The sequence below is a fragment of the Vipera ursinii genome (genome assembly GCF_947247035.1).
Source record: "Vipera ursinii genome assembly, chromosome: 2".
Taxonomy (NCBI): domain Eukaryota; kingdom Metazoa; phylum Chordata; class Lepidosauria; order Squamata; family Viperidae; genus Vipera; species Vipera ursinii.
The window spans coordinates 91,285,602-91,312,457 of NC_139513.1; the positions used below are offsets into that span (position 1 = coordinate 91,285,602).

The 26,856-nt window shown below is 37.2% G+C and overlaps 1 protein-coding gene across 1 annotated transcript; it reads left to right on the forward strand.

The window, feature by feature from the left end:
• The first annotated feature begins 262 nt into the window (after positions 1-262).
• HSPA4 (heat shock protein family A (Hsp70) member 4) lies at positions 263-26,767 on the forward strand. The gene is made up of 19 exons (XM_083354375.1): positions 263-715; positions 5,442-5,499; positions 9,265-9,405; positions 9,949-10,071; positions 11,088-11,187; positions 12,357-12,490; positions 14,634-14,878; positions 16,211-16,287; positions 17,392-17,543; positions 18,754-18,860; positions 19,036-19,169; positions 19,958-20,139; positions 20,724-20,816; positions 21,286-21,438; positions 21,849-21,974; positions 22,680-22,787; positions 23,982-24,101; positions 24,206-24,367; positions 25,519-26,767. The coding sequence occupies exons 1-19, from the start codon at positions 609-611 to the stop codon at positions 25,723-25,725; spliced, it is 2,529 nt and encodes an 842-aa protein (XP_083210501.1). The 5' UTR covers positions 263-608; the 3' UTR covers positions 25,726-26,767.
• Positions 26,768-26,856: the final 89 nt, after the last annotated feature.

Sequence of the window (26,856 nt, forward strand, 5' to 3'; positions counted from 1 at the left end):
CAGAATTCCTGAGTCAGCTATGCTGACTCAGGAATTCTGGGAGTTGAAGTCCATGAGTCATAAAAGAGCCGAGGTTGCCTACCCCTGCCCTATCGGCTCCAGGAGGGGGAGACCGTCGCGAGGTTAACAGCCCCGCGCGCGCGCGCGCTCCCCAGAGCGAAAGGGGAGGGGGGGAGGGCGGACCGCCTCGCGGTCGGAATCTCGCGAGAGTCTCTCCCGCCTTCCCCCTTCCTTCAGACGGGTCAGGATTCTTCGAGATCTCTCTCTCTCTCTCTCTCTCTGCGCCGCCGCTTCGCCCGTCCCTTCCCCCCCCCTCGCGAGGAGGCAGCCGGTGTCGCGTGCTGCGGCAGCCCATTTAAACAGTCGGAGCGGCCGCTCCGAGTGAACTGCGGAGGCTCCCGCGGCGGACGGGTTTTTTTCCTCATCAAGGCGGCGGCGGCGGCGGCGGCGGCGGCGCCGGTCAAGCTCGGCTCGGCTCGGCTCGGCTCTCGTTTTCTTCGCCTGCCCGGCAGCCGGCCCCGTCCTATCTTCCTTTTTTTAAGTAGGCCTCTCGGGCCTCTCTCTCTCTCTCTCGCCGGCGTTTCTCTCCCTCGTCCCCCGAAGGCACCATGTCCGTGCTGGGAATCGATCTGGGCTTCCAGAGCTGCTATGTGGCGGTGGCCCGCGCGGGGGGCATCGAAACCATCGCCAACGAGTACAGCGACCGCTGCACCCCGTGAGTAAATTAATCGGGAGGGGAGGGGGAGCGCGAAGCCGGGATTTAAAAAAAACAACAAGAAAAACCTAAGGCGGAAGCTCCGGGGCATTGTGGGGTGGGGTGGGGTCTCGGTGGCGGCGGCGGGGAAACGCTGCAGAGGGGCCGGTAGCCCCGCAAACCTGTCCCCCCGAGCGCGGGTGGCCTAGAGAGTACGCTCGCATCTTTCCCTTAAGCTTAGGGGTAAGCAACCTGGGCTCTTTTATGACTCGTGGACTTCAACTCCCAGAATTCCTGAGCCAGCCATGGCTGGCTCAGGAATTCTGGGAGTTGAAGTCCACGAGTCATAAAAGAGCCCAGGTTGCCTACCCCTGCGCTTAAGCTCTTCGGGGAAGAGGGAAGAGGCGATTTACCCCACGGAGCGGCCACACCTTTTTGGTTTTCAAAGCAGAGGGAAGCGGGGTGTGTGTGTGTGTGTAAAAGAGTGCGGCCTTATTAATTCGTGAGTAATGCAAGGTGCTGCGCCTAGGAGGAATACTTTTCTTCTTCTCCTCCTCCTCCTCCTCCTCCTCTCCCCTCCGGCCCACGTGTAGGTTAGGTAGGGAGAAAGGTAAGGAGGGAATGAATGGGTTCAGCACCGTCCAGCGGAGCTTTTAAGGGGGGGGTGTGTGAAAGGAACCGCGTTTAATTACATTAATTTGCCCTGCGAACCGCCCTGAGTCCCTCGGGGGAAAAGGGCGGCATAGAAATCTAAATCTTAAATCTGTCAATCAGTCAAATGCGTGCGTGCTTCCGAAACGGCCGTCCTAAAAACTGCGGCATGCCTCGAGGTGTGGAGGAGGAGCGCTGCGATTCGGAAAAGATCTTAACCGACGGCGGCGGCGGCCTGGTCGAAAATAAAGCTTAATCGATCCCACCCCAGGAACTTTAAATAAATAAATAAATAAATAAATAAATAAATAAATAAATAAATAAATAAATAAATAAATAATTAAATTATCTATTTATTTATTTATTTATGGGACTTATATGCCGCCCTATCTCCCAAGGGACTCAGGGCGGCTTACAACAATAAAAACAACAATACAAAAATTAAAAAAAACGTATCTACCGTGATGACTCGTTTTGTTTTTGTTTTTTTTTAAGTTTTGATTTTCTTTTTCTATTTCGCCTTGGCGTCGGTTGGGCGCGCCAGGAGAAAGGCGGTTATCGTTTCACATCAGTGAACGTAGGTAGGCGTCCTTCGGCAGGTGTAAAAAGGGTCGTTCGGTTTGAGGGAGGGAAATTTCGTTTAGGAGATTCATCGGTTTGCTTCCTCTAGTGCAGGGGTAGGCAACCTCGGCTCTTTTATGACTCGTGGACTTCAACTCCCAGAATTCCTGAGCCAGCATAGCTGGCTCAGGAATTCTGGGAGTTGAAGTCCACGAGTCATAAAAGAGCCGAGGTTGCCGACCCCTGCTCTAGTGTAACCTCAAAATTGGTCTCGAAAGATCCTAGGTAGAAGAACTGTTTTAAAGATATGCCCTGTAGACAAAGTCAACTTGTAAAATATATGCAGCGCAACAAAAAAAATATGGTGAGCAGAGAGGATTGGACTTTGGATCTGTAGTGGATGATTAGCGGTAACGTTGTCAAACGTATTCATTGTTTAATACTGGCATCAACAAAATGTTGCTTTCCCCTTCAATCCTTCATTATAATTTTGATATTTTTATACAGTTTTAACTCACAATTTTTGTGTGCTTCTTGGTTCTGATAATAGATGTTGCATTTTGGTATTTTCTTTCCAAGGCTGCTCTTTTCCTTCCACTTTTTTACAATCTTGAATGAAATGAAAAATTCCATTCTATTTTATTTTGTTTAAACAAATGCACTACTTTAAGAAGAACGTAAAAGAAGTGCAAGACTGGGAACTGGTTTCTTTATGTTTGAAGAGAAGGTTGAGAGGGAATATGAAAAGGGTTCTCTTATATTTGAAGGGGTGTCATACAAAAAAAAGGCTATGACAGAGAAAGCATAATTGTATTACTGTTACAAGAAAGAAGATGGTAATTGTTATTTTTAAGTTTACAATGGAGTGGTTGACAGTAGTATCAATAACAAGGTGGTGGGCTTTTTCTTTACTGGATTTGTTTGTTTTTATGAGGAACAGGAGATTGGATTCCATTATTGTACCTAAATTATCTCTTGCAACTAACTCCCTGCTTTCCTGGGAAGAGGTTATTTGTCTTCAGGGTGATAATTTTAGTTTAGTGTGGTTTGTGCAATATATCAGATGGTAACTATTCAGTGAGAAACTTGTTAGCAGTGTTTCTGAGATCAGGTTTGCTACTGTGTTAACTCAGTGTAGTAGTGGGGAACATTCCAGGCCCTTAATTCTTAATCAATCCAAACAGCATGCCTAGTTGGAGTGATACAGGTTGTAGTGCAGCAGCATACAGAAAGCCAGAATTCTGCTGTAAAAGCTTTGATTACACCAAGAAAATTAATTCAGACAGGTTAATGGAAGCAGCCATAGTGTACCGTAGCTATCCATTTAGTTGGCTTGTCGTCTGATGCTGCTTCCACTTTTCTTGAAGATGCTAGAAACCCCTTTTAAACACATTAGAGATCTCTGTGATCTAGTATTTTGGTGTGGGAAATTTTATATTTTATATTAAAAAAACCTTGAAAATAGGATCATTGTAAAATCTGGATTTTAGAAAAGATAATATTGCATTTTGGATTTCTTTTAAATTCTGTATTCTCTACATAGTTTTCATATAAATTTTCCATTTTGTAAATTGTTATAGCTGTGCAGTATTTACATTTCTGATTTTTTCTCAGTTTAATCTATTACATGCCTATGCAGGTCCTTCATCCTTACTTATGTCCTCATTTTCATCTGTGCATCTTTCTCTTTCTTGCTGTATCATGTTCAGTGTTTTTTTATATATAAATTGAACTTGTTCATTTCCAAGACCAATTAATTGCAAAATTTTCCTAAGAAAAAAATGTCCTGAAAATGAGGAAGTTTAGTTTTATGTTTCTTGATATTTTGAATATATCAGTTCATTTGTTTCAGTGGTCTTACGCCATGAGTTTTGTTAAAAGACACATTACAGTAGTAATAGTTTAGATTCCTGGCTGGTATTAGCAGATTTGGAAAGAAGAGGATTTAAAATTTGATACTGTAGAATATATTGCTGAGAAATATATGTAAGAGCCATTTGGTGTAGTGGTTAAAGTGCTGGCCTAGAAACCACTGGAAAGCTAGCTGGGTGCCTTTGGGCCAGTCAGTCTCTTTCAGCCCAACCCACCTCACAAGGTTGTTGTTCTGGGGAAAATAGGAAGAGGAAGGAGCACGTATGTTTCATCATGTCGAATTACTTATAAAGGCAGGATAAATTATTTTTCAGTGACAGGCAATGTGAGTTTGGGCAGTACTGCGTACTGCTTTATTCTGTACAGGTAGTCCTCGTCTTACAACAGTTCATTTAGTGACCGTTCAAAGTTACAATGGCAGTGAAAAAAGTGACTTATGACCGTTTTTCACACAACCGTTGCAGCATCCCCGTGGTCATGTGATCAAAATTCAGGTGCTTGGCAACTGACTCATGTTTTTGACAGTTGGAGTGACTTGAGGGTCATGTGATCAGCTTCTGCAACCTTCTGACAAGTAAAGTCAATGGGGAATTCAGATTCACTTAACTGTGTTACTAACTTAACTAGTGATTCACTTAAGAACTATGGCAAGAAAGGTTGTAAAATGGGGCAAAATTCACTTAATAAATGTTTCACTTAGCAACAGAAACTTTGGGCTCAATTATGGGCATACATTGACCATAATATGTGTAAGTAGTGAGGACAGCAATAAAACAGGCACCTCTTTTCAGTAAAGTTCCATTTGTATACATTTTTCATGGGATATGTTTGTGGTTTTCATTTTTTGAGTGAATTCCATAACACATGTCTTCTGTGGAATGAAATAGCAAGTACCGGTATACTAACTTCTCTTAATCAGACACAGAGCTTTCCTAACTATTGATACTATAGTGTCGTACAGTCAACCAAATGTTTAGACTGGATTTGGCATTTTTGTCTTATCAAGTCTGTCCCAAGGATTATTATTACTAGCAAATTTTATCTGCTATCTCTTTGTTCAAGGTGACTCTGAAGATGACTTGGAAAAAACAAAATAGTATGTATGTTGTCTCTTCCGGTTCCCTGAAAAATCTGTTTCTTAAAAATAGGAGACACTTGGGAAAGATTTACTAGGAATTAGTTCTGTTGCAAGAACAAAAAAAAACACCCTTAAATCCAAGTCTGTAACATTATGAATAATAATCCTAAAATCATTTGTCTAATTTATCTATAAAAAAGCTCATCCACAAGAAAAGCTAACTTCTTGGAGAAAATTACAGTAGGTGGATTGTGTTGAATGGATAAATGGTTGTTTCAATAGAAGCAATTTTAATTTACCAAGGTTTATTTATTTATTAGCTTTATATCCCACTTTTCATACTTTATAAGTAACTCAAGGCAGGGAACATACATAATATTCCTTTTCTCATCCTATTTTCCCCACAACAAGATGACACAAACCTCTTAGGAAATTTGTTCTCATTAAAAATAGATCTTAATAATAGATTCATTGAGTGCACATCATAATTCAGTTTCATATTATTTAAGCTTACACATTGAAACTATATTGAAACTGAAGTATTCTGATCTAATTTTTAAAACTATTTTTTAAATTTTATGTTAGGTCATGTATATCATTTGGACCCAAGAACCGTTCAATTGGAGCTGCAGCCAAGAGCCAGGTAAGGCTTTTATATATATATATTTTGTAATTCTACAGTCACTAGAAAAACATGAAAACACTGAATCAACAATTTTTTTGTGTTAAACCAGATGTGTTAAATATTTTGTTTTCAGACTTAATGAATTTGACTTGTTGAAACATTTATGTTTTCTATACTATGTTTGCTTATCCTATAAAAAGTATCCTAACTCGGTGAATAAGTTGAAGTGGAATCCAAATGGGAAATTTTTATAGTGGAGTAAACTAATGCCAATATGTCTCTCTTGTGTATTTCTTTCCTATTCTGGTTGTTTCACTGTTCTCAGCAATTGAATTTAAGGAGAGATTTAATCGCTAATATAGGGCAAAAGTATATACTCAAAAATTCCATTCCTGATTCTGGATAAAAGATTTCTAGAAAAATACAAACAACACCTTAAAATTTCTATTGGCCCATTCTATAGGAGATGAAGAGAGTCTAAGAGCTGAATTGTTTCAACATAAAATTACAAGGGTGTTGCAATACCCCTCTTATTACGATATGTCCTTTATTTTATGGTTCTTGCATAAGTCCATAAGTGGCATGATTTAGTTATGATTATGAATGATAACTATCTTTTGCTTTTAAATTTGAACACTATTAGAAGACTATTGTGCTTTAGCCAATTATGGTTGATTTGTTGAATAGGGTCAGCTGCAGTGAGTACCGTATTTTCCGGCGTATAAGACGACTGGGCGTATAAGACGACCCCCCAACTTTTGAAATGATTTTCAGTCTTATACGCCGGAAAATCGCAGGGCAGGCTGGCGGGAGCCGGCAGGGCAGTCCTGCCCACGCGCGCACTCCCCGGCTGCTCCTTAGCAGCTGGGGAGTGTGCGCGTGTGCAGGACTGCCCTGCCGGCTCCCGCCAGACGCTCTTCCCTCTTGAGGCAGCATCGCTCCCTGGCTCCTAAGGAGTCCTCGGGGATGCTGCCTCAAGAGGGAAGAGCGTCGGACGGGAGCTGGCAGGGAAGTCCTGCGAGGGTTTGCGAGACAACCAGCAGCTGCCGACCCGAATTATTTCCTGATGAAGACAGAACAAACCCCCGAAGCGGCAACAATGGGCGCTTCTCTTGAAACGACCATAATACAACGGCCAATACCAAGTATGCGCGGGGGGAGGAAAGGAGAGGAGAGATAAAGAACGGAAGCCGAGCGTTTGTCTAGAGCTTAAAGCTTCTTAGGAAAAGAGGAGAGAGCCTCTCCCCGAGGACACGACGGCAGCGCCCTCTCACCTTCCAGCGTACAGGCATGACTCTTCGCCTGCCTGGAACTAGATGTGGACAGCGGAAACGTGCAAGTCTTCTAAGGGGAGAGAAAAGAAGGCGGTTGCGGTGGAAACAGAGAAGGACGCAACAACTGTAAACAGGCGTTTCCTTGACAAAAAGCCCCGCGGCCTACTTGGCTCCGGCCTTCGGGTGCCTGCGCGAGAAGTCACCAATCAGAGCCTGCACGCGCGTTTGCCTTCGACGCCCCTCTGACTCTTCCCTTTCCAACTACCGGTGGGCTTACTTGAGCAGGAGCGCTTTCTTTGCTAGCGGGGAAAGAGTAGTCGCGCGTCCGAGGGGAGAGGGAGGGAGGGGTTAATGTTGCTCTCTTCCCTCTTGGAGAGATCTCTATAATCGTTGAATTCCTCCTTTGGGTGCTTGTAACTGCTGTAGGATAAGGTGGGTTTATGTTTATACGCAGATTCGTGTCCAAATAAACCATTGGTGAATGGGATAACCTTTCGATACTTACCTCTCCCCCCCAAACAGATTGTTGAAATAAAATGAGGCAGAGACGAGCATCACTCCGGGTGCCTTAATGTGTAATTAATACCGCTTCCCTTCCACGTTGCTTAGCCTTAATTCATGAAGCAAAGGAGGATTTGGAGAATTGGAAAGGAGGACGAATGGGGGCAATGCAGGACAGTTGAGGCAGCATCCCCGAGGACTCCTTAGGAGCCAGGGAGCGATGCTGCCTCAAGAGGGAAGAGCCTCAGGCGGGAGCCGGCAGGGCAGTCCTACACACACGCGCACTCCCCAGCTGCTAAGGAGCAGCCGGGGAGTGTGCGCATGCGCAGGACTGCCCTGCCGGCTCCCGTCAGACGGCAGACGCTGATTTTCCGGCGTATAAGACGACTGGGCGTATAAGACCCCCCAACTTTTGAGGTGATTTTCATGGGTTAAAAAGTCGTCTTATATGCCGGAAAATACGGTATTTATGGGGACTTCATGAAATTTCAAGGATATAGACTTAAGTGGAAAATAGATAAACTATCCTCCCCAAAGGTAGTAGAAAATAATTTCTATAAAACTGCGCCAAAAATGGTAAGGATACCAGGTACCAGGAGCTGAGGTCAACTTGAGGAAATCTTTGTCTTTTCATATAGAAACTATATTCAGATGTATTGGATGCCTTGTAGGTGCCTGAAGCAATCAAACGTTAACTCAGTTTATATGTTAAAACAGAAAAAGTGCAAATTTTTATTGCAGCTATGTTTCATTTTCTTTGTTAGGATCGTTATGTTTTAAAATGGAAATAATGACATGGCCTACATTATAATATGCAATTTATGAGAAGGTTGACTTGCAACACTCAGATCAGGTGGTTGTTAACAAATAGAACATAACAAAAAATTGTTTAATCTTTACATGGCCTTAAAATATAAAGGAAATTGTAGTTAATTTTTTATCTTCTAGATAAAGACCTTGCACTATGCCATAATCCTAATCATCCACAATATACTTCCACCTTAAATTCTGACTTGAAAATATATTGACTGTATTTGCTTTATTAAGACTTAACCAAAGAAATATTTAATACCATCACTAGTTTTTATTTCATTAAGGTTGCATCAGTCCTACCAGAAAGCAATGCAGAAAATTGGGGTGCCACTTTCAGATGGAGCTGGGATTGTTGAAAGGAATCCTATTATCTAATTTTCTTGTGTAGTTGTTCATTTAACAATTGCAGTGATTTGTTTAACAATGTGGCAATAAGGTCATAAAATCAGGTATGACCCAAAAACTGTCTTGCTTAGCACTGGAAATTTTGGTCTCAGTGTAGTTGTAAATCTAGGACTACTTGTTGGTTGAGTAAAGTTCCTGAAGAACAAATCCTCAATATAAAATATGGAAGGAACGGTTGCTGGAATTGGGTATGTGTAGTTTAATGAAGAGAAGGGTGAGGGGTGACATGATAGCAGTGTTCCAATATCTCAGGGGCTGCCCCAAAGAAGAGGGAGTCAAGCTATTCTCCAAAGCACCTGAAAGCAGGACAAGAAGCAACGGATGGAAACTAGTCAAGGAGAGAAGCAACCTAGAACTAAGGAGAAACTTCCTGACAGTTAGAACAATTAACCAGTGGAACAACCTGCCTCCAGAAGTGGTGAATGCTCCAAAACTGGAAGTTTTTAAGAAGAGACTGGACAGCCATTTGTCTGAAATGGTATAGGGTTTCCTGCCTTAGCAGGGGGTTGGATAGATGACCTCCAAGGTCCCTTCCAACTTTTTTTATTATTAAGTATTATTTTGAATGTGCTATTTCCGATATGTGTTCAATATCTTACGGTTGTTTTTCTGACTGTATTGTGTAGCATACTTTGATACCTTACAAGAAAAATGTGTGAGTTTATATACCGTGAAAAAATTATGAGCTTCTATAAAATCATTCTTATACTTTTTCTTCAAAGTCTTTCTACAGCTTACTGTAAAAACGTTAATGTTCTGTTACATGAGGCTAAATTCTGTTCCCTTCTAGGTAATTTCAAATGCAAAGAATACAGTGCAAGGTTTTAAAAGATTTCATGGTCGTGCATTTTCGGATCCTTTTGTTCATGATGAAAAAGCTAAACTTGCTTATGAGCTTGTCCAGCTGCCCTCACTTTCTGTTGGCATTAAGGTATCACCTTGAATGTGTACATATTAATTGCCTGTTTACAAAATTAGAGTACTGTTTGGCAGAAGAGAAAAAAAATAAAATCAGGGAAATAGAGATATTATTCAAATCTTAAGAATTCAACTGCTACAGTCTTCCTTAAAGAGATGGGAGTTGGGTGGCTTATAAATTATTGTTGTCGGACAGTTAGCCATATGTTTAGACTGGATTTTTGTCCTCGTATCAAGTCCTTTCCAAAGACTTGAGATAGGCAGATGTTGTTTATTAATATTAAAATTAAACAATACAGGATACAAGCTGTTCCAAGTAAATTTATCTTTTGCGGTTGACTGAGATGCATTCTTTGAGATAAAATAAGTATGATTAGAATTTATTCTCTTAAAAAGATGGAAAATAAAGCATACTGTTGATTGCTCTTTTGTGCTTATTTGGAAGAAAAAGGGAGAAATGTATTGTATTTATACATTAAACCTATTGTTAAAGGTGTAGTGGGGAAAATTACTTTGGAAAATTACAAATTAAAATGTCATTTTGTTTCTAACTAAGGTTAAATATATGGAAGAAGAACGAAACTTCACAGTTGAACAGATTACAGGAATGCTTCTCACTAAACTAAAAGAAACTGCAGAGAATGCTCTTAAAAAACCTGTAGTTGACTGTGTTGTATCTGTAAGTAATCTGTTTTTGATATTTTTAAAAATTTAATTTTTCTAAAGGTTATGAATGAAATTGATTACAGCTTTGTTATCTAGCATCCTTAATGATGGTTTATCATAGTGCCTCAGGCTCTTCAGGGGGGCTGATATTCTTTGTTTACAGATAAGGAAAGGAAATATAATATTTGGACTGAAAATGTAGTTAGTCAAATGATTGAAGATTGATATTTTGTCTTGTAAATATTGTGTCTGTCACTTAAAGGTTTCCATAAAACTTATGAATATTAGGGTCTTAGTCAAAGACATTTTCTTCGGCAGCTTAACCTTTAGTCACCACAATATACAAGCATCTTCAAGTTACAGTGGTAATTGTAACCTGGTCCTGGTTGCTATCATTAAGCAAGGGCCATGTGGGTTGTTAAATGAGGACTTCACCTGACTAACCTGTAACTTCCTGCCAACTTCCTCATTGTTTTTGCTTGTGGGAAGCTGGCAGGGAATAACAAAAATTGTAGCCACGTTACTACAGCTAGCTGAAATGGCCAGAATTCTGAAGACTGGTTTTAAGACCCCCATATTTAATGCTGTTGCACGTTTGAACAATCACTAAATGAGTGGTCAGAACCTGAGGATCACCTGAAACACATTTACTTAGGATCTGGGACTACCTTGTTTTTAATCTATCTAAGTAATGGTAGGTATGACAAACATCAGGCTCCTTTCTAGCCTGGCAAGGTTGGATTGTCTGTAATCCCATCCTTCTTTTTTACATTTACGCTGTTGCTGACTTAAGTATTCTGCTTACTAAAATTTTCTATTTTAACATAAATTATTTTGCAGTTCTTGTATTAGTGTCTTGTAATAAACAATATGTTTTTATTTGTTAAATATTAGCTGTTAACAGTGTTACTAGCCAGTTCATTTAACTTTTACTTCCATGTCCTATGTATAACTTGGATAAAAATCCAATTATTAAAAATATTTTATTTGAAACTGTTCTTTTTAAAAATGAACTTTTATGTCTTGTAGGTTCCTTGCTTTTATACAGATGCAGAGCGGAGATCTGTCATAGATGCTACACAGATTGCTGGATTAAACTGCTTGAAGTTAATTAATGAAACTACCGCAGGTAGGTAGATAACTACAAAGAATACTGAATTATATATTTGCAAGTCTTGCATCCAAGTTTTAAGTTTTATTTTAGTCTTAATGGTACTTTTTCCCCATTATATTGAATAAAAGGGAAATAATTCAAGGTTTATTTCCATTCAGTAAACTCTTTTCTGTTACGGTTCAGATTTGTACATGAGTGCACTAATTATTTTTACATTTTGATTACTTTTAAATGTGAAAGTGCAGAAATTCACAAAATAAATTTGGAAGAACAAAACATTTCTGAAATATTTTCTCTTTTTCAGGAATCTTTTTAAGACAAACTTTACATCAATAAAAAGCTGTATATAAAAAAAGATGTTTATACCAGTAACTGGTATTAGAAAAGAATCTCTGCATGTATTTTTGATATATGCACATTCAAGTCCAAAATTAATTGCATTTTTATTATTAAAACTTGCCTTCTATCTTCAATCTTTGTTTCTCTTCATTAGGTTATATAAATTAAGAGGCAAGTGCTTATTTAATATAATAATACACACTTCAGTGATTAATAGCTCCCTCTTGATGCAGTACCAATAGGTAAAATACCCATGGGGTGGGGCATCTTGAATCAATAGTATTTGTGCAACAGATGAAACAAAAGGAATTTCTTAGATGCACAAATATCTGCAGATATCCTGTTGCAGTTATGCCTTTGAGGTTTAGCCCAAGCTGTTGCTTGGAAGGGGTTATTTACCTAATCCATTTATTCTTTTTTATAATGTCAAAACAATTTTTTCCTCTATAATAAAGAGTTAATTTATCATATAAATTTTAATCTATGTTAAGAATATAGCTGTGGACTGATTTCCAGAATGCCCAGACATATATGGAAGACTTTTGCCTTTCTTGAAAATACATTAATAAATAGAACAATCTTTTTACTTTGGTTTTATTTGAAATTTTTGAAACAGCTAATCCATATATCTCTGCCTGAAAGAAATTAAGGTTAAAGCAGCTTCGTGCCATTTCTGAAGGAATCCAACTAAGTTATAGGTATCAAATGTGATATGGCTTGCATTTAGAATAAATATTATCTGGTTGATGATTGCAATTGTGGACTGTTTTAAATGGTGTTCTTAGCCAAAAATTAAAACTATTCTTAAATAGAGGATCATGAAATTTCTGTATGTTTCTGTCTAGTTGCTCTGGCCTATGGGATCTATAAACAAGACCTGCCTGCATTAGAAGAAAAACCAAGAAATGTGGTATTTGTTGATTTAGGGCATTCAGCTTATCAAGTATCAGTATGTGCATTCAACAAAGGGAAATTAAAGGCAAGTATAAAGTCTATTCATGTTAATTATAATATTGTTTCTACTATCTTAAGTATTATAGCTGAAAATTTGGAAGTGTTGATGGATTTGACAAAGAAGGCTAGCAATTAAAACATGAAGCTAATAAGATGATTGCAAAGAAATATGATCCTTTCACCACCACTCCCAATCCTGTCAGAACTAATCCTTCGATTGCCCCCACCATCCTGCGAGAACCAATGAAGCTTCTTGGATGAAAAATGTCTTCCTCAAAGGAAAAAAAAAATCTAGTCACCTTTTGAAAAAGTACCTTTGAGATATAAAGCTAATTGTGTTACCTTTCTTGTAGAGTATTTTATTTAAAGGCAAGTTGTAGTAGAAACATCACAGTAACTGTGTTTTTGGACATTGCAATAAGCCACTGCACTAACTTATAAGGTGGTTTGAATTATTATAGCATGTGTTTTTTGTGTGCTATAATTTGGGTAGGTTGCCAGGTACATAAATGTTATGTGTTGCATTATAGATGTTTTCTCTTAAGTTGTGTACCTGTGTATCCTCACAGCTGTTTATGTCATATACATGTGTTCCTCGACTTATAACAGTTCATTCAGTGACTGTTCAGTTACAATGGCATTGAAAAAAAATGACTTATGACCATTTTTCATATTTACGATAGTTGCATCAATCCCATGATCATGTGATCAAAATTCAGAAGCTGAGCAATTTATGACAGTTGTGGTGTCCCAGGGTCATATGATCTCCTTTTTTGCAACTTCTAACAAGCAAAGTCAATGGGGAAGACAGATTCACTTAACTATGAGAAGAAAGGTCGTAACATGGGGCAAAACTCACTTAACTGTCTTGCGCAGCAACAGAAATTTGGGGCTCAGTTGTGATAAGTCGAGGACTACCTGTATTGCTCACTTTAACCCTGAGTGAAAACAATTATTGCCTGTATTGGAACTGAAATAAATAATGGCCCTGTTCTGTGGTTTATTGAGTGAGTATGTACCCATCTGTAATATAGATTCCCAGATGGTGAATTGAAAGAATGGGTTTCATTTGCGATATCAACATTACAAAACAAGATTTATGTTTTTGAAAAGAAATTCAGAATATGATCTCTACATAGGCAAACATCCTGAAATTATTTATCGTTGAATCACACTTGCAGTTGAATTTACATTGATGTGAAAGATTGGTCAGAAATGAAAATAGATATGGCGAAAAGGACAAATACTGCACAGTACAATGCCTTGAAGTTTCTTTTACTGCAAAACTTGAAAATTAGCACAAACCACTCCCCACCATTGCCATATACACCACGAACAATATAAAGCTCATGCTTTTCCAATTATTAAACACGTGGCCCCGTTTTAGGCATCCAGTAAAGAGAGAAAGCAATGTTTCATTTAATGAACATTTCGTTTAATGAACAGTGTGACACCAAGTGACACAAAAAATTGGAAGCTTACCTAATGGATTCAGTGTTGACTGTGACTATTTATTACCCCTGGAAAAATGACAAGAACAGATGACAAAAATTGAGAGGAGCTGATGGTAGCACATAATGTCTGTGTGCAGGATGAAGGTGGATAGTCCTCTCAGTTGCTTTATTTTAAACAAGCTGTGCATACTGATTCGAATGTAGTAAGTGGAAAGGAAACTGGAGTCAATCCACTTCACTCTCCAGGCAGATTAATGGCTGCCTAACTATAAGGTACTGTAGCCATTAACTCACATTTAGATAATACAGGAAACTTGAGTCTACTAGGTGATTTACTACAACCATATGCTTCTGAATAATTTGCTAAGTATAAATAGTGTGGCTCAGTATATTATGGAAAAGCATTCTCTCTGTATAAATGATTATTCTGTAATGGGCAGTTGCTAAGGATATTAAAGATAGATATTCTGATACAACGTTTTCTACATTCTGGTAACTTCTTTCAGCTTGAAAGTATCTTATTGATGTTTAGGTAAATTGGTTTGTGTGTTGATGTCTTAGTAATTAAACATGCATACTACATGGCTGCTGTAATTTCTTAAATTAGTATTTTAAATGACCCTAAACTGGCTTCATTATCGATGATTGGGTTAATCAGTTGATTAATAACTTGCCATCTGTTTAATAGAGATGCTTTTTGTTTTTATTGTGAAGGTACTTGCAACAGCATTTGACACCGTGCTCGGTGGCAGGAAATTTGATGAAGTATTAGTAGATTATTTTTGTGAAGAATTTGGGAAGAAATACAAACTAGACATAAAGTCCAATATTCGGCCCTTGTTAAGATTATCTCAGGAATGTGAGAAGCTGAAGAAACTTATGAGTGCAAATGCTTCTGACCTGCCCATGAACATAGAATGCTTCATGAATGATATTGATGTCTCTGGGACTATGAACAGGTATTGCAGATTAATACACCTTAGTAATGGAATTGTAAAAACTTTTATCGCTGTTTTAAGTATGTGAGCACACCTCCCTGTTTACATCTTTATTTTAATTGGAACTAGAAAGTTCATTGTTAAGTGACACAGTTGTTAATTGAAAAAAAAACCACACCACATGATTGTGCCACTTAGCCACATCAGTTCTGGCAGTCTCAGGTGCCCTTTCTAAGCGAGGAATGCAAGCATCTTTAAGCAAGGACTTCACTTGACTATGGCTTGTGACTTCCTGCCAGCTTCCCCATTGATTTTGCTTGTCAAAAGCCAACAGGGAAGATCACAGGTCATGATTGTGCGATCACAGAATGCTGCATCGGTCATAAGTACAGGGATTGGTCATAACTACCAATTGTTCAGCATAACTAAGTTCAAACTATTGTTGAATGAGTGGTTGTTAAATGACAACTACCTGTAATGAAGGAAATGGAAAAGTGGACAATTTTATGTTACAATTAGGAAAATTATTAACTATTTCTACTGCAGGGTTTTTTTTTGTCTCAAAGCTAGATCTGAGGTTTTGATAATGTGAATTATTTAGGAGTGCTGTTTCTTATCATCTTGGAGTGACATGTAGATGTAATCTCCAATTTGCTTCCAAATTACAGTTTGAACATGGAAAAAGGAAAAGAGTATTATATAAAGAATAAGCGCATAATGCATAATATTTAGTTTAAGTTCAACTTAGCTTGCCTCTCTGACATGGGTGGTGGATGGAGAAGACAATTTTTAACTCAGTGAAAGCAGCTTCTGTACTCCAACTGAAAAATTTGTCATTGTATTTATAAATGTATATTTCTTTAAATAAATTAGTCTGCAAATGCTGTACTATTTCAATAGCACATCCCAAAGTATAATACAAAATGTTTTAGTCATTTAAGTCATTAAAGCCATAATTGACCATAATTCTGTATTAGTATGTATGTATTTGCTATGGATTTAATCCTTGATTTGTGCTCTATAACCTTGAGTACATGTGACAGTTTTACTGTAAGTTGGAATGAGAAAGAGAGGAATGATTAATCTCTTAACATGTAGAAACTCAATTTCTCCGTGGCATGTTTTTATAGAAATATGTTTTTATGGATTGTGGGAGTGAAATAAATAAAGAAGCATTTTACCTAAACAAAAGAGCTGAAGAATACAGCAGACTGTATTGAGTTTTGGTTTGTTATCTAAATACATCTATCTAAATATAACTGTTAATGTTGCCAACTTGGAGGATTATTTAAGAGAGACACACTAATTTTTATGCTTTTTTTCATAAAAATAATTTTCTGTTTCCACTCATAGAGGTAAATTCTTAGAGATGTGTGATGATCTTTTGGCCAGAATAGAACCACCTCTTCGCAGTGCCTTAGATCAAGCTAGTAAGTATACATTTTGCTATTTGGAGTGCAGTATAGGACTAATAAATGTAACTGCAGAAACACTAAAGTACATAGTAGAGCCATTTATATTTTGAAACTGCTAGATGATAAAATAAAATGAGCACCACTAATAGCGAATGACATAGAAATTAGGATTAGGAAGGTTCAGATTCAAGCACTCAATCATTAATTTCCCCTGGGTGACTTTGGTTACTTTCTATCACTCAGTCCATTAACTTCACATGGTTGAGAATAAAATTAAAGTACTAAAAATGTTCGCCCCAAGCTTCCGGAAAAAGATGGTATGCAAATCCAACAAATAAAAAAATATTATTTGGGGCTATCACAGTTCTCCATCAGAGTACAATTGTATCTCCTCAAGTTTGTATTATAAATATTATACCTTTGTTTTCCTTTAACTAGAATGCTAAATATAACAGTCTTCACTTCTGGTAAAAAACAACAACAACAACCCATCTTGTTATTTGTAAGAACTGTGTTCTTTGACTAGAAATTTAACTATGTTTTCATGGCTAGAAAATACTAGTCATACTATTGTTCACGAATTATGTTGCCCAGTTGTATGTATATAATACCCACCCTCAAATTCCCAGTAAATTGCCCCAAGAAATATGAATATTCAGTACATCCAATCAACATCAAAGATATATTTTAAAAGAAAGGAGCTCTTCTAAACATCTAGTAGACAGGCCCCATGGGTTGCTTTGTGGGCAGTATATTCTAGTCCTGCCCCCTGCCCAGACAGGAAACCCTATATCATTTCAGACAATGGTTGTCCAATCTATTTTAAAATCTTCCTTTTGTACTTGAGAAAAATCTACTTGAGCAAGTAGACAGAAATATAGTCAAAAATTGCAAGATATTTTCCTCATTCAAATCCAAATGGAACAATTCAAAAGTGTTTCACTTTGAATTGTGTGTGTGTGTGTGTGTGTGTGTGTGTGTGTGTGTGTGTGTGTTCCCAGACTGATGTGCCAGTGATACTTGCATTGATTAAAATGCCATTGTAGCACATGTTGAAACTGGATTCTACTACTGCAAATGAATTTAGATTTAGAATGACTCTACTGTTTTTCTTCACAGAATTAAAGAAGGAGGATGTCTATGCAGTAGAAATAGTAGGAGGGACTACAAGAATACCTGCTGTAAAAGAGCGGATCAGTAAATTTTTTGGTAAAGAACTCAGTACAACTTTGAATGCGGATGAAGCGGTCACACGAGGCTGTGCACTGCAGGTAAGAATTCACTTTTAATTTCAAAGGAACTGCAAATAAATGTTGTGGCTGAATTGGAAATAAATGTCGAGTGTTTGTTAAGAAATGCATTTTGCTCCATCAGTAGTCAAATGAGTTTTTTAAAATGTAAATTTATATAGTCCAAAACCAAAAACAATTTCATGAACTAGGGTGTGTACAGTGTAACATTTTCCTCCTTTCCACTTCTGTGCAATCCAAACATCTAGCACACTTTGGAGTCTTCCTTTCAGATGTGTGATCATCTCCAGAAGAAAAAGCATTTGTGCCCTAAGATTTCAGTGGATATTCGGATTGGATTGTCTCAGCATATTTGGCAATAGGGAATGTGCAAGCGCACTTCCAATCTTTGGATTGGATTGTCTCAGCATATTTGGCAATAGGGAATGTGTAGGAGCACTTCCAGTCTGAAGTTAAGAAAGTGCTTTTGAGCATGCATGAAAGTGTTACTGGCTCAAGATATGTATTAACTTGAGATCATGGAGCTGTCATGCAAAGCTAGGAAAAGGCATGGCTTTAAGAGGTAGTCCTCAACTTATAACCAGTTGCTTATTGACTGTTTGAAGTTATAACTGATCCCCAAAAAGATACTTATGACCTAGAGTCATAGTTCCAGTGACCACACCCCCTCCATTCACATTTACAGCATCCCACGGTCACTAGGCCATGATTTACAACATTTTTTGCCAAAGACTAGTGTTTATTTCCTGTTTCCAGCAAAGACATGTTTTCAAATATTTGCAGTTATCCATTATGTTTGGTAAACAGATGTAGATAATTTGTTCATCTGTAATTATTTGCCTAATTATTAGTTAACTAAAGATATCCAAAGCCAGTTTCTTGAATAAAAGCTTAATTGGGAATTGTAGCCTGTTTCCAACTGAAAATTGCCATTTTTTTTTGAATGGCTGTAAAAGACAAAAGGGAAGGGCATAATTCTGCAAGCACGCAAGGCAGCAAAGAAATAAACTTTTCCATCTATAACTGAAATATATTTCACAGCATTAATTTTTAAAAATTAAATTGTAGTCAGATGAGATGTAGTCTGACAAGTGCAAAGAGGTGGGACAGACAAGATAAGGCACTGCAGTTTTGTACTTCTTACAGCCAGAGTTTGACCATCAGCTGCTTGGTGTTATACAAGATTGACAATTTGATGCTGGAGAACTAAACTTTTTCTTTTTTTTTACAGTGTGCTATTCTGTCCCCAGCTTTTAAAGTGAGAGAATTTTCTATCACAGATTTGGTGCCATACCCCATTTCTTTAAAATGGAACTCCCCAGCAGAAGAGGGGATAAGGTAAAACTGAACAAAGCTGATTTGTATATCCTGTTATATGAATATGCATATAAAACTCCATAAACACTATATCATTAACATTTAATATATTCGAACCATTGACATAATTTTTGTAGCATAAGCTGTGCCTCAAAAACTGCTTATTTGAGTGAACAAGGATGTATTCTTTTTATAGTGATTGTGAAGTATTCCCAAAGAATCATGCTGCACCTTTCTCCAAAGTCCTTACATTTTACAGAAAGGAAGCCTTTACTTTGGAAGCTTATTATAGTTCACCTAAAGAATTGCCATACCCAAACACTGCCATAGGTATGTAGCATAAGAGACACGGTTTCTGCGTATTTATATGTATCTCAATCTAAGAACATATACCTGTCAGTTATTTTGTCATGAAATGTTGTGTTACTGTTAAGGTGCATGCTAAAATGTAAGACAAAGACTAGAACATAAGATTGTAGGCCATCTGCTTGCAACTATACTTGAATTGTGGAAGGCATAGTAAAATGACTCAGTTTTAGAGGAAATGTTATCCTCATTTGAGTGAACACTTCTTGGCACTTAACTGTTCAATTAAACAAATGTCTTAGATATAGAAGTCCTTCAAATTTAGTTTACTTTCTGTTACCTAGAACTGCCAGAGTCCCAAAAGAAGAATGTATACTTGGGGAAAGAACCTGTTTACCCTTGAGCAGAGTTGTACCTCTAAGAAATTGAAACAATCAGCCTGCAATCTGTTTTATAAATTTAAAGATATGATGATTAAATATTGTCCAGCAATTGTTTCAACTAATACACTGTTAAATTAATAATTAGATTACAATAATTTAAATTCCCATCTCGATTGTTTTAAATAGTAAAAATGCAGAATAAATGTTTAGTAAAATAACTCAATCAGTGAAGGAAAATCAAATAATTGCTGCTATACAGTATTTTTGGTTTTATATATTTGGGGAAAATTTTTTTTTCCAAATCAGCAAATTTTGTACACGCTTATTAAAAGACAACAATGGAAACAGTAGAGATTTCAACTATTTTCTGTTAGCCATTCCAATTTAGTATTTTTACTCCAGTGAAAATATTTTATATTTCCCATTTAGCTCAATTTTTAGTTCAGAAAGTAATACCCCAAAAGGATGGATCCAGTTCCAAAGTGAAAGTTAAGGTCAGAGTAAATATCCATGGCATTTTCAGTGTTTCAAGTGCATCCCTTGTGGAGGTTCATAAATCAGAGGAAAATGAAGAGCCCATGGAAACAGATCAACATACAAAAGATGAAGAGGTAATTTTTTTTTTGCCAAATGTTGCTGTCAATTTAACAACAATTCAATTCTGGTAACAGCTTCCTTTATCATTAAGCTTCCCAATACAGGACTACACAAATCTAAGCCTAAAGGTTACAAGATTATATAAAAACTGCAGCCACAGAGTACATTGATTTTGCTAGCTGTTAACAGTGTCCACTTACTTGTATGGAGAATGTCTACTTCTAAATAAGTGGTTAAAGAACTTAGATACATGAAGGTAAACGCATAAGAGCTGGAGTGTACCATGTATGTTACTAAAACAAGGGGTTGCTTAGCAATCTCTGGAAGTGGGCTTCTGTCAGTTATATGCCTTAAAAAACACCAGCATAATAATGTGCTTTCCTTCTCAAAAAATAAAATAAAATGCTTGAATGGGATGGGACCCAGACAAGTTGAGTTCCTTTTGGTATCTGAAATTCAGTGTTACAACGATCGCTTCAGCGATTAGTATTACAAGTTGCTGGGTATGGAGTGTTGAATTCGTAGGAGGACTTTCAGTTGCTCATATTCAATAGAATGGAGGTTTCATGTAATCCAACATCTTGCTTTCTAATTTCAGAAGATGCAAGTAGACCAGGAAGAGCAACAGAAAAGTGAGGAACAACAACAGCAAACACAAGCTGAAAACAAGACTGAATCTGAGGAGATGGAGGTAAAAGTTACGTCTGAAAATAAAACATGCTCTAAAATTAGTTGAATAATAGAAAGAAAATGGCAGATTACTTTTCTGCTCTAAGGATGAGCTAAGATAAAATTATTAAACAGCCGGTTTGTAAAATAATTTGATACTTTTTTCAGTACATGTTTCTGAAGGCAGGGGTCCCCAATCCCCAGTCTATGGACCAGTACCGCGCCATGGCATGCCAGCAATTGGTCCACACAAACAAGCAAAGCCCCATCCGCAAGATGCAGGCAGCACACAAAACCACACACCCTCTGGTACACAGAAAAACCTCTCTCCACGGAACCGGTCCCTGGTGCCCAAAAGGTTGGGGACCTTTGCCTTAAGTTGATGGGACAATTCAGGGCAGAGTTGTTCATGAAAATGAATAGCTTCCACACCATAATTAGTTACATGTTTCTGTCCTGAATTCTATTTTAAAATAACTGTTTTAATGCAGACATCTCAGGCCGGATCGAAAGAAAAGAAAACGGACCAGCCTCCTCAAGCTAAGAAAGCTAAAGTAAAGACAACGACAGTGGATCTTCCAATTGAGAATCATTTGGTGTGGCAGATAGGAAAGGATATGTTGAACTTATTTATTGAGAATGAGGTAAGTTAGTTTAAAACACTTAACATGGGATTTCGGCCTGAATGGAAAACAAAAGGTGCAACGTAGCCTTATAATCTCACTCTGTCATCCTGCAGTAAAGGAAGGTGTGATCTTATCAGTGGTTGATATTTATTGCTTACCTTAGAAGTGATAACAGTGGGCTGACTTGTCCAAACAAGTCAGAAGGTAAGCACTGTTTGCATGATGCTAACAAGGAATATCAGGACATAGGCTGAATTGGAAAATTGAAAGACACTTTGGAAGAAGCAGTGGCCAAGTAGTATGTTGTCAAGAAAGAAAACTGCATAGAAATCTCTGAATTTATGGAAGTCAAGCTTGTTACATGGAGGATGGTTAAGGTGAGAGAATTGAATTGTACAGTCACAGTAACCATTTTATATTTCCTGCAGGGTAAAATGATCATGCAGGATAAACTGGAGAAGGAGCGGAATGATGCCAAGAATGCAGTGGAGGAGTATGTTTATGATATGAGAGACAAACTCTGTGGCGTGTATGAAAAATTTGTTAGTGATGAGGTAGGTTTTAATGATGTGCAACTAGGAAAAATACGAACAGATCTACTCAGAATAATCTAATATCAGTGTCGCTGGTTACCAGCTTCTCTGACAAAATTTTCAAGCATTTTCACGGAAGGTAGTACATTTTTAGGCAATGTAAACCAGAAATTTACACTTATATGGAATTTGCTACTGCATCCATTTTACAAGTTTGTTTTCTATCTCTGCTAAGTTGCCAATCTCTTGATAGCTTTAACCCACTGATCTCTTTAATTCCAGAAATATTTATAGTACAAAGAGTCCTTGCTTAGTGACCATTTTTTCAGCAACTGTTTGAAGTTACAATGCTAAATGAGCAGACTTACAGATTGTTCTTGACGTTGCAGCCATCGCAACGTCTGCAATCATGTGATCTTCATTCAGGCTCTTGGCACAGTTATAATACAGTAGTCCCAGCATTCTGTGGTCATATGATCACCATTTGCGATGCTCACTGATGGAACTGTTGTCGTAAGTCAATGTGGTCATATTATTTTTCACTTTATGACCATGCCACTTAGTCAAGTTCCTGGTCCCATTGTGGTCATTAATTGAAGACTGGGCATTATATAACCTGGTAGTATATTTGATTCTCAAAATTAGGAAGTTGGGAGTTCAGTTCAGTTGTATCAGAACCATTCTTCACTGAAGAATAACACTTTAATTTATTTGAATTGTTTCCAGGATCGTAATAGCTTCACTTTGAAGTTGGAAGACACAGAGAATTGGTTGTATGAAGAGGGTGAAGATCAACCAAAACAAGTTTATATTGATAAACTTGTTGAACTGAAAGTAAGTGAAACTGAAAACTGCCAGATTTACTTTGGCTATAAAGATTTACTATTTATTGAGCAACAAAAAGAAACAATGAAATTAAATTCATCTATATGATCCTGATAGCATGTAGCTGTAATTTTCCTTTTTCATGAAAACATCACATGTGATGTTCTGCCTTTAGAATTCTTTAACAAGTAGTGTTTGGACATTTTAAAACTAGGTACTTCAGTGAATCATCTTCCTGTAAAAAGAATTTCACATGTAATTCTTGGGAATTTGAATATGCTGGCCAGGTTCACACATTAAGGTTTATTCGGCTTTGACTTCTGTGTTCTGTGAACTAAGCCATTAACTTTTAAACAACATATTAAAGTGATTATACATACAATGTGATTATACATACAATTTTAGCTATTGTATTCAGCAAACCATCGTTAAACTATGACCTAGCTGTATGAACCAGTCATAGATTTCAGTCACACAACATGTTACAAGTATTGTTGAGAAATACTGATGCTACATCTGAAGTTTTGGGTTTGGTTGAAATGCATATTAATTGGTCATCTTAGAGAAAGCCCTTCTGCTTCCATGTATTTATCATTGCTTTAAGGGTTTTTTTATGATGTGTGCTAATAAATATAGAGCTGCCTTCAATGCATTGCTTCAATTCTCATTGCACAGGCACGCACAGCCTAGTTTAGGTTGAGGGTTGAATTTGGTCTTATGTATGCCAGAAGACACAATCCAAAAACAGATGAGGCTAGGAGCAAAACTAGATTTGATTTGTTTAGTTAAAATTATGCATTTAATTTGTTTTTTTTAATCTGTTAATTTCAGAGAACACTTGTTAATATTACTGCTTGTATGTGTATGCATATATATATATATATATATATATATGTGTGTGTGTGTGTGTGTGTGTGTGTGTGTGTGTACACACACACACACACACACACACACACACACTAAAAACAACAATACAAAAGTTAAGAGAAATTAAATAAACCTGTCTTCACTTACGGCACATTACAGTTATTATTTGCGCTGTCTTTTGGAGAGAGGTTGGACGCTATACCCAAGATTTTGAAGGGCTAAAAGTTATAGCATGCTTAATTTGAAATACTTTCAGCGATTTAAAGCAGTTTTTAGCACGAGCACCATTCATCTCACAAGTTACTAACCTCTTGGTAAATTTTCCCCTTAATTCAGGCTGTGGGACAGCCTATTCAGGCACGATTTCAAGAATCTGAAGAAAGACCAAAAGCTTTTGAAGAGCTTGGAAAACATGTTCAACAATATATGAAAGCTGTTCATGCATTTAAAGAAAAGGTGTCTTTTTATATCTTTTTTAACGTTCAAAATAGATTTCAAAAATTTTGATTCTTTTTTCAGTAGTAAATTGACATAATGTTTCCCCCCCCCCCCCCGACTAGGATGAGCAATATGATCACTTAGACCCTGCCGAAATGGCCAAAGTGGAGAAGAGTACAAATGAAGCAATGGAATGGATGAACAACAAGCTTAATCTTCAGCACAAGCGAAGTCTTACTTTGGACCCTGTTATTACAGCAAAGGAAATTGAAGCAAAAACGAAAGTAAATAAGTCTTTAAACTTACTCCACTGGTGGTATTTTTTAAGACTTTTTCTATAGATTTTACATTATTATCAGGATGGCAAAAATGATTGAAATCTTTTAAGCCAAGAATTAATCGATGTGTTTTATACACAATTCAGAAAAAAAGAGACAGGAGGTACCATTCTAATGATACTTTGAAGTAGCAGAGCTCACATTGTTTTTCTTGTCTTGAAAGATTTAACAAAGCAGTGAGTGGACATTTAAAAAAATAGTGGATGTCTCCCCAATACATCTAATTATCTTCTTTGGTTTTACTATCAAGATAAAAGAGTATAATTATTAGCATGGAAAGAAAATGAATTAAATGAAATTTTAAGAAGATTCTGCATCTGTTCCAAGGATAGATGAGACAACAATAGAGCAACAATTAGACCACACATTATAGTGACTACTGTGATTTCAAGTAAATTTATTCTGACAAACCTGGAGAGATAGATTTAGATTTAGCTAGCTGCCCTCCTTTACACTGTGAGAAATACTTTTTATTTCTTCTTGAGAACCTAAAAGGGATGCGTTATGGTGTAAAAGATCTTACTAGAAAGAAAAAAACAGTTGAAACGGTTTGGATTGAATGAAGGATGAGAGACATAGGGATAAGAATCTAGATAAATGTTTCTGTGTGGTTGTCAAGGAAAATTCTTTCAGCTTTACTAAAATGTATCTTCTTTACATGGTTGACATTTAGTCCAATTAAGAATGTCATAGGTGTCAATGTTCAAAGCTTTGAAAGAGGTGCAATAAACAGGGACGCTTTGTTCACTTTTGCTGAACTAGGTGTTACAAGTTTCAAAATTTCAGAAATACTTTTTTAAGAAGCTTTATGACTAGACTACTTCACGTTCAGTTTTGTGAAGATATGTTAGGTTCTACTGGATATTTGAATTCAGTTAAAATGTAAAAACAGAAATTAATACAATGTTTAGTACTAGTATATTGATGCTTGTCTCCACAGTTACAGTTTTCCCCCCCAGCATGTTTTCTACATGTGCAATGGCTATCATGAGGTTTTCTGGCTCAGTTTGGCTATTGCATGTTAACGTTCATACATTTTGGGAAGTACAGCCTTGGTATAATTTGTCATTCAGTGCTGCCCAACTCTTTCATTTCAGGAACTGATAAACACCTGTAATCCTATTGTTACCAAGCCCAAACCCAAAGTGGAACTGCCAAAAGAGGATCAAAAATCAGCAGAACAGAATGGTCCAGTAGAAGGCCAGGGTGATGCCACCAAGGCTTCTCAGACTGCTGAACAGCATACAGATTCCACAGCTCCAACATCTACAGAAAAGAAACTTCCGGAAATGGATATTGATTGAATTCCAGTTCTTTATATTACATACTACAATAAAGCTTTATGTTGTCTACTTTATGATCTGAATATAAATGGGAGCCAATTGAGAATTGTTATTTTTCTCGCAGTACATTTTTGGATGGGATTAGTTGGTAGGGAGCAGCAAACGCTTGGTTAGTTAAATCTTCAGCTGGATAAGTTCAGTCTTTTGCCATATAATGCCAGAAATCCTTGATAGCTATTAGATTTGCACATCTGCTCTTTCAGTTTAATCCTGTTCATGTTGTGAATCCCGTTATTTACAGTGTAAGAGCAACTAGAACATTTTGGCAGTTTGCTTTTAATCGACAATTAAATTACTGTTGTGGATTGAAGCAGCATTAGTTGATGGAAAATTATCAGAAGTATTTAAAGCTCTGGTTCTAACACAAAAGAGCGAAATAAAGATATTAGATTGTGATCCCTTTGCAATTATGGAAGCAATAATAGCATGTTTTATACCTGCAAGTTTAATACATTTTCATTGTAACATTTTATGGTTATGTGAGATATAAGGCAACATGGCTCAGATTACTTATTCAGGTTAAATGTAAAGAAATGAAGTAGCTGGAATGTTTTTTCCCAGTTCATGTTCACACTCTATTAATATTCATTATGTCCTAGGTGTTGTATCAAATTGTTTATCTGATATGCAGAATAGAATTTATCTAAAATATGCTATTAGATCCAATATGTACCCTCATGATAAATTTCTCCCCAGCTATAAGAAATGCTGTGTAAATTTCTGTCTCTAGCTTAGTTGTAGGGGAAAAAGGAGGGAATACTGCTAGCTGCCTCTGGATTATTCTGATTAGTAGCTAACATAGAAGATAGTATTTGTTTTCCTACACTTGAAAATGATCATTTTATCTTCCAGCTAAAGAAGGAATCTGGCAGTTTGCTCTTGTGTTCATTTACACTTTGGCTGTGTTATTCTTCTAGTATTGATAATTGTCATTAACTTGTATGTGTTGAAATCAAATGAAAGCTTCCATACACATTACAAGAAATAAATGCACTGGATTCTGTTGCATTTTTTTAAACTGTTCATTATAAGAAAACTACATGAGTCTTTTAAGATTAGAAAATATCATGAATGACATCTCTTTAAAACCAA